Source organism: Mercurialis annua, linkage group LG3 (genome assembly GCF_937616625.2).
Source record: "Mercurialis annua linkage group LG3, ddMerAnnu1.2, whole genome shotgun sequence".
In the NCBI taxonomy this organism is placed as follows: Eukaryota; Viridiplantae; Streptophyta; class Magnoliopsida; order Malpighiales; family Euphorbiaceae; genus Mercurialis; species Mercurialis annua.
This window is the reverse complement of record NC_065572.1, coordinates 55,142,270-55,150,366: the sequence shown is the minus strand read 5'-3', so window position 1 is coordinate 55,150,366 and position 8,097 is coordinate 55,142,270. Positions and strand designations below refer to the sequence as shown.

At 32.6% G+C, this 8,097-nt stretch overlaps 2 protein-coding genes across 2 annotated transcripts; both read right to left on the bottom strand.

Annotated features, from left to right (window-relative positions):
* Positions 1 to 4,010: 4,010 nt before the first annotated feature.
* On the bottom strand, positions 4,011 to 4,934 carry LOC126672667 (uncharacterized). Its single transcript, XM_050366620.1, has one exon. It carries the CDS (start codon positions 4,932 to 4,934, stop codon positions 4,011 to 4,013), a length of 924 nt encoding a protein of 307 aa, XP_050222577.1.
* A 189-nt stretch (positions 4,935 to 5,123) lies between these two features.
* On the bottom strand, positions 5,124 to 5,621 carry LOC126672666 (uncharacterized mitochondrial protein AtMg00310-like). The gene has a single exon (XM_050366619.1). The coding sequence runs from the start codon at positions 5,619 to 5,621 to the stop codon at positions 5,124 to 5,126; it is 498 nt and encodes a 165-aa protein (XP_050222576.1).
* Between the last annotated feature and the right edge of the window lie 2,476 nt (positions 5,622 to 8,097).

Here is an 8,097-nt window from a genome sequence, read left to right as displayed (position 1 = left end):
GGTCTAGAGATTGCTGGTCCGACGATTTGGGCCTCAAAGCATATGATGACATGGCAGACCCACTATTGTTGACGTGGCAGGAGAATGCTGACTTGGATGGGTCTGAAAAATTACAAAAATAAAACTTACAACTAATTACTAACCCGTTGGCTCAAACGGGACCCAATTTCAAGTTCAAACGAGCCCAAAAATACAAAAATAATAATTGAAATAATATTGAAAGATCTGGAAGGGTCTGGAGGTGAAGAATAACGGCGCCATAAGAACTGGGCCGGAGCCAACAGCAACAGCGGCGGTGCCATCAAAACAGGATCTGAACTGGTCTCGGGATTCGTCCTAAAAACATGCAGAAACAATAAAAACACTCAATCAAATGTATGGAATTCAAAAACAACCAAATTAAATGCATCAAAACAATTAAAACACCCTAAATATGAATCTAGAGAGAAAAACATGGTAATCAAGACAATTTATACAGTTAGGGCAGATTTCATGGCAGGAACAATAAAAACCACTAACATGCATCCTACTAATCGAATATTGAAATAACATATGCGAATGACAATATATATGACATAAAAGTAATAGAAATAATTTTGAGTCCTTAGAAGTACTATTCTTTGTTCTGAGGTCATTTTCTGGCAATTCAGATGTACAATCCTGCTCTGGATCAAAATGCAGCATGATTCTTGATTGATTGAAGTGTTTAACCTTGATTTGGTAGACTAAAAATTGGCTGAAGTTAGTGTGTGTGGTGTGTATAGTTTGGCCAAGATGTGTTTTTTAGTGTTTTTGTTCTTTGATCGTACGTATCTTTTGTCAATTTGTCTCCCTCCTCAATTAGGGTTTAAAAGGTGGTTTATATAGGATTTAGGGTTAGGTTAGGGTTTTCTAATGTTCAAGTTAGCTTGAAATCGTGTAGTATGTGTTTAGGTTGAGTTAGATATCTATTTTAGATGATTATTTTATTAAATTGGTATTAATTAGCATATACCTGAAAATTCGGCAAAAAAGCTGTTTTGATTTTTAAAAGTGTCAAGAAGGACTTTCAGAGCCAATAAGATATGGGTTTGGTCAATTTGCCCATCAAAACTATAATTGACCCATAAACTTCTAAAAAATTATAATTAGTCTAATTGACTTTTATCACAATTCCTTTTAAATTTTATAAACTATTTTTGGCAAATTACGTTTCAATCCTTCACGTTTACCGTTGCATGACGATTCAGTCCGCTTGAATTTTAACAAAAGAATCGGTAGGCGTCACGAGTGTCTTTGAAAATCATAACCAAACACTTCAGTCTCTTATCATTTTTTTATCTGTCCGGAAAAAAGTATCTAGAGTAAGTAAAAAGAGTTATAATTTTATTATAATTAAGCAATTAATATTTTTACGTTTAAATTTGTCAATCAATCTGCGAACGATATTGTAAATTTCTTACTCATACATCTTGTTTTAAATCAGATGAGTAGAAATTTTCTAAGAACATCTTTAATTGATTTTTCAAATTTTCAAATTCTTTAATTTAAAGAGTTTGACAATAATTAAAGATCAAATTGGCTTTCTATTATATACATATAGAGTAAAGTTTTGTATATAGAAGATTATTTTCATTTTTTACTTTATTTTTTAGAATAAAATTTCAAGATTTAAAATAAATTAGTTATTTCATCTTTTAAAATATAATATATTTTATTTTTAATGTAAAAATTGAATAAATAAATTAAAAGTCAAAATAAATTCATATTATTAATAGTTAATATTTTTATTATTAGAATGAAAGCAAAGTAAGATAAAAAGTTTATATTAAAGGATTTATTGGATTAAAATTAAAAGTATCAATTTATATTTTTAAAATCTTTTTTATTTTATGGAAAACATTATTTAAAATAAAAAGCAACATTAAAAATGCTCCCACACTTGTGATTGTTTTTTTTTTTATGAATAGTATGTATATTAACCATAATAAGTGGCAAAGGACCAGTTCAAAACTTTTGCGCAAAAAGTGGCACACTAGACGCTACGGCTAAGTGAAAGGTCTAAAAAATTAACACCCCGAAAGGAGAATACAAATGGGATTTCGATAGAAATCCATGCCTGAATAAGCAAACTCCCTATTACAAAGTTTAAAAAGAAAAACTGCTTTATTGAAGCAGTTAAAAATAACACTCTCCTTATCCTGCAACATGTTCTGAAACACTATTGTTCCTGTATTTCCAAATTTTTCAGACAACTAGAAACCATAAAATCCTCCACAGATGATAATAATTACCTCTCGAAAAAATATATTTCATTGAAGCATGAAATTCACAAACGAAAAAGGGAAAATTCAAATTATGTCCATCTTGCGCAAAGTAGTGCACCAAACATCTCTGACAAAGTCACAATGGATGAAAATATGGTCCTGCGTCTTCATCACTCCATAAAATAAACAAATAGAATCATCCACAGAGATAATTGACCGACGTGCCAAAAAATCAAGTGAAGTTACTCGATTATGCATGTCTAACCAAATGAAAAACTTAACTCGTGGCAGAGCTTTCGAATTTCATACCGACATAGAGGGTGTTGTGCAAACTGTATCTGGATTACAAGTTGTTTTAAAATTCCATACCGACATAAAGGGTGCTTGTGATTGTTTTTAATATTGGCTTAATCAAGATTTCTTGATTAAAATAATGTTCGCTAATAAAACAAGAAATTAAGATAGAAATAAGTGAGTATTATTTTAATACTATATTTTTGCCCGTTAGCATAATACAACATAGTTATATTTCCAGACTTCCAGTATATGTAGAGAATTTTTCATTATTTTGTAATAAATTACTGTTTGATTAATTTATTATTCCAACTTATTTTTCTATAAAATCACAGGTCCACTTTATAAATTTTCTACCTCTTCACCCACATAAAGCACCATTTTTAGAACAATTTATCTTATTTTTAATAATTTTGTTGGATAACAACATATTTATATTTGGTGCGCTGTATGATAATCCCTACAAGCATGACTTACGCTGATTACACGGTCGATCACCGGCTCTGCAAAATTTGATCAAATTAGAATGGTAAAGTAATAAATTACTCAGCTCAAGTAGGTGGAATTTTAAGTATTATAATAATAATAAGGGTTAATTGCAAATTAATATACGAACTATATTCTAATTTTCAATTATAATACGAAATTTAAAACTTAACAATTACCACACCAATTTTTATTTTTTGGCAGATTGGTACATCCGACTCGAAAAACACTAATATATATATTTTAATATATAATCACGTGTTATATGATTGGTCAGCATATCAATTTATAAAAAAAATGGAATTCAGTGTGATAATTATTAAATTTTAAAATTTATATTGTAATTATAAATTAGGATAAAATTTGTGTATTAATTTATAATTCACCCTAATAATAATAATCATCATCATCATCATTATAATATGTTTGGTTTGAATATTTTATAAATTGGTTCAATCAATTTATACAATTTCTATATTCTTGTAAATTTGCAAATATTCTGTAAACATATAGTTACCGCTAAGCACTAAAATTTATTGTACGTACTAGATTTAGTTTTTCATACTATAAGTATAAACCAGATTAGTTAGCTATTGTGTTGTATGTGGTACCCTGCATTAGGGCAGAATATTCAGCAAATTTAGTTCAAACCATATGAAAGATGGATCAAATTTGAATAAAAAAACAAGAGTCATTTTATGCATTTTCTTGCTGTCGTAGTCCGTCATTAAAAACCTTAGACTTTTTTTAAAATTAAAAATTTGTAGAGTTTCGGAAACTAAACATAATATTCTTATATGAAACAAACATTTTATGTGAACATGTGATGTCTAATTTACAAATGTACTTATGAAAAGACAAAAGGTCTGAAAAACTACCGACCTTTTAATTTTTTTCAATAGCACCCTCACCTTATAATGTTTTCAAGAGCACCCTATTTCGTATTTTTTGATTTTTTTTGAGAGAAAAACTGAGCTTTACTGATTAAGAAATAAACGATACAAGCTCATTGACCGGGAAAGGAATTTCACCGATAAATAATCTATCTTTTCCGAAGAAAACACCCCATTTAGCAAGGGCGTGGGAAACTACATTACCGTTTCTCTGAATGTGTCGAAACACCACCTCTCTATCCTTAGCTAAGTCAAGACAGTCTTCAACGATGAGCTGAGTGTGGTCTATAGCTACCCCAGGCTGCTGCAAACGGTGAATAACATTGAGCGCATCAGATTCCACCACAATCTGCCGTCCCTGGAAATCTTCCATCAGCTGCATCCCTAAGAGAATACCATGAGTTTCCGCCACTTCAACATCCACAATGCCATGCAAAATCTTCACTCCGCATTTAACCACCTTTCCTGCATAATCGCGACACACTGCAGCTGCCACAGACAGGTTTTTCTGGATAACTAATGTTGCATCAGAGTTGATTTTAACCACATTCACCGGCGGGGCTTCCCACTTCTTCGACGCTGCAACACGGCAGGGGTCAGCCTGGCCAGTCTCCTTTCTCCTTCGGAACTCAGCAACACAATGGAACAACATAGAAGCATGCCTACGCTTATTATTAAAAATGATATTATTACGATCGTTCCATACTACCCAAATGCAAGTAAGAAAATCCTGAACCTCTTCTCCTTTCAGCAGCGTAAACATTGTTGACACCCAATCCACCATTGACGAAGGTTGGAATGTGTCTGTTCTTAAACCCAGGGGCGAGGAAAGCCACAGTCCCCTTACTTCCACACAGTCTTTTAAAGCATGCACATCTGTTTCGTTCTCTTCTCCACATCGCGGGCAACAATTCAGTACTGGAACTGCTCGTTTCTTCAAATTATCGTTACATGGGAGAACACCTTGACAAATCCTCCACAGCAAATGTCGAATCTTAGGTTGAACCGGGCACATTCACAACTTTTTCCATAACCCATTATGCTCTGCCGTGCTAGAGGAACTTGCATCATCCCCGTTGGCTATTTCACAAGCTCTATAATAACCTGACTTGACCGTATAGAATCCATGCTTATTAAGAGGCCAAAACAACTTTTCAGGGGGCAGTCTTCTACTCAATGGAATTTTTAGGATGTCAGTGACTTCCTACGGACTCAGTGTCGCTGCTAACTTGTCTATATCCCACGTTGCGGAATTATCATCAATGAAATAGCTAACTTTGCAATCTGCTGGAGAATCAAAATGACTGAGAGGCTTCATGTACCGAGCCGTAGTAATCCAATTATCCTCCCTTACATTCACCGATTGGCCATTGCCAATGCGCCACGCAATACCCGAATCAAGAAGCTTTCTACCTTCCATAATGCTATTCCAAGCGTAGCTAGAACCATGTCTCGAGCAAGCATGAAGGAAATCGACATTGGGAAAGTACTTAGCCTTATACACCCGAGCACAAAGAGACTGTGGAGACTGAATAAATCGCCACGCCTGTTTTGCTAGCATTGCGAGGTTGAAGGCACGCAAATTACAAAAACCGAGCCCTCCGTCCTTCTTAGCTTTACAAATCTTCTTCCAACTAACCCAAGCAATCTTCCTCTTATCATCGCTCCCACTCCACCAAAACTTAGAGATAATGCTCCGCATCTCAGAGCAAAAAGAGATAGGCAAAGCAAAACAACTCATAATATAAGTCGGTATTGATTGGGCAATAGATTTAATTAGCACCTCTCTACCCGCCTTTGACAGAAACCGCTCCTCCCACCCAACATTTTTAAGGGAAATACTGTCGGATTTTTATTAAAAATAAAAAACTAATTTGCGACAGTTGTCTCCCGCTTGTAGGTCCGTGTCCCGCTGACAGTGTTTGATAGTTTGCACCGCTCATGAATTTTTTTCTACCATTTTTTTTACGGTTCTACTCTTCAACAAGTAATGTTGTTGTTTACTGTTTTTTATTTTGGTTAGTTAGAATGGAATGAATAAAACGTAAAAAAAAATTCATTCACACCAAATAAAATCTCAATTATCCCTAGAAAACGTGAACCATGTCCTCAAGAAAGTGAGACACGAGATTATACTTGTGTACAGTTTGCAAAACTGATGTCTACATAATTCGACCACGAGAAAACATATATGTGCAGATGCGGTAAAAAATATTCGTGAGTTTTCTATATGTTCTCTAGGTGGTTATTTAGTAAACATTTTTTTCTAACAGAATATGTTTTTGGTATTATTCAGCATATATTGTAACACCCACATTTAGATTTCATATAGTCATGCTCATACATTTCATGCATTTCGATGGTTAAGAGTAAGAGTCGTTCATTAGCATTTACGTGAGCATTTAAACTTATGACTGATATTAAATTAAATGAATTGATGGGAATTTAATTAATATAATAACTATTCTAAATGATTAAGAGATTGTATAATGATAAACAAATATATACAAACTAAATTGGAATGGAAGTACGTCGGTAAACTACGTTGATTAGAGTGGTTCGAAATAAAATTAACTTTGATGTTAAAATTGAAGATATAAAACATTTCAAGGACTATATGAGATATTAGTATTGATAAATGATTATATGAAACTAATTCTATACTATCGTAATAAACCCTAACTACATGTTAAATATCACCTCTTAAGCATTTTTCTTATCCAAACTAAACCTAGAAAAGGAAGAGAGAAGAAGAGGAAACCCATTGCTGATATTCAAATATCATTACATCAATTACACATAAAATCATTGAGGTTTTAAGGTTTAATCAAGAATTGGAAGCAATAAGGTATGTGGAATCATTTAAATTAGTTGTTTTAGGTTTTCTTGTTTAACTCTGTTTTTGGCAGAATTTTTATTCATGTTGTTTCTGTTGTAAGTCGAGTTTAACAACTCCACATTGAACTATATTTGAGTCTATGGAAACTATAGCAGTCTACTACAATTGTTATTTTTTGTGTTTCATCATTTAAAGTCGTTTTGATAGCCTAATAGTCCATGCAATTTTATTTGCTTATACAGCCTGATAGGGTATCGCCAAAACGTTCATAACTCATTATAAAGATCTAATCTAGCTGGTTCTTTTTGGTATCTTTTATATAATCAAATATTCATAACTCCACCGAAAGGTTTTGTAAAATTATGTTTATATTAATGTGTGGATCACTTTTAAGATAGACTATATGTTCTGTCTACTTGTAGAACTATAGCTGTAGCCTTAACTACTTATAAAATCGATAAAATGAGTTGTACATGTACAAATAATGTCAAGTTTGATTATATGGAATATTGATGATGTTATCTGAAACCTTTTAGTTTTGGCAATAGACTAATTGTTTCAATTAGATGGTGAATAAGGAGAGAACATTTAGTTGTACACTCTATTTAGATAGTTTAACCTAGTTGTGTTGTAAATTGCAAAATTTTCTTTCTACTAATCCTAATTGTGCATAGATAATGTTTGTATTAAAAATGATTCGAATTGAAAGTTAGTACATGCAATCTGCCTAGTTAAAAGGATTGTGGTTACAAGTTTGTTTCTTTATGTAAATTATCAATGTAGTTATCTTGTGAATGAATTGAGATTGTATATATGAATAGCTACTTATAGACCATAAGGTAATTCGACGGACAAACCTGGAACTTCACGAGTTTCAGACTCGATGAATTGAGTAAGTGAATATATAATGTTATACTTGGTATATATTGCAATTCCAAGTGTGTGTTGATTTGAGACTTGTGCTTGTAAAGTACGGTTGAATTGTTGGTGTGATTCATATTTTTGTTATGAAAATCATGTCAAGCTTATGTTTGGATATTCAATGAGAACTAAGACAGTCGTTGATTGCCTAAAATGGCAATTTGAGCCAACGATGTGAGATTGAGTTATTAGTTGCCTAAAGGGCGATTTGGGCCAATAAAGTATATTGGTTGCCTATATGGCTATTTGGGCCAACATGTGAATTGTACGCATGATTGAATATCCATTTGAAAGCTTGATGTTGATTAGAATTGTGTGAATATGTTTGATTTGAATTGACCATTAGACTGCTATTTTGGTTATGATTATTGCTTATATTGAATGGATCATCCCTTGAGGTATATATTAGTTACTTGGA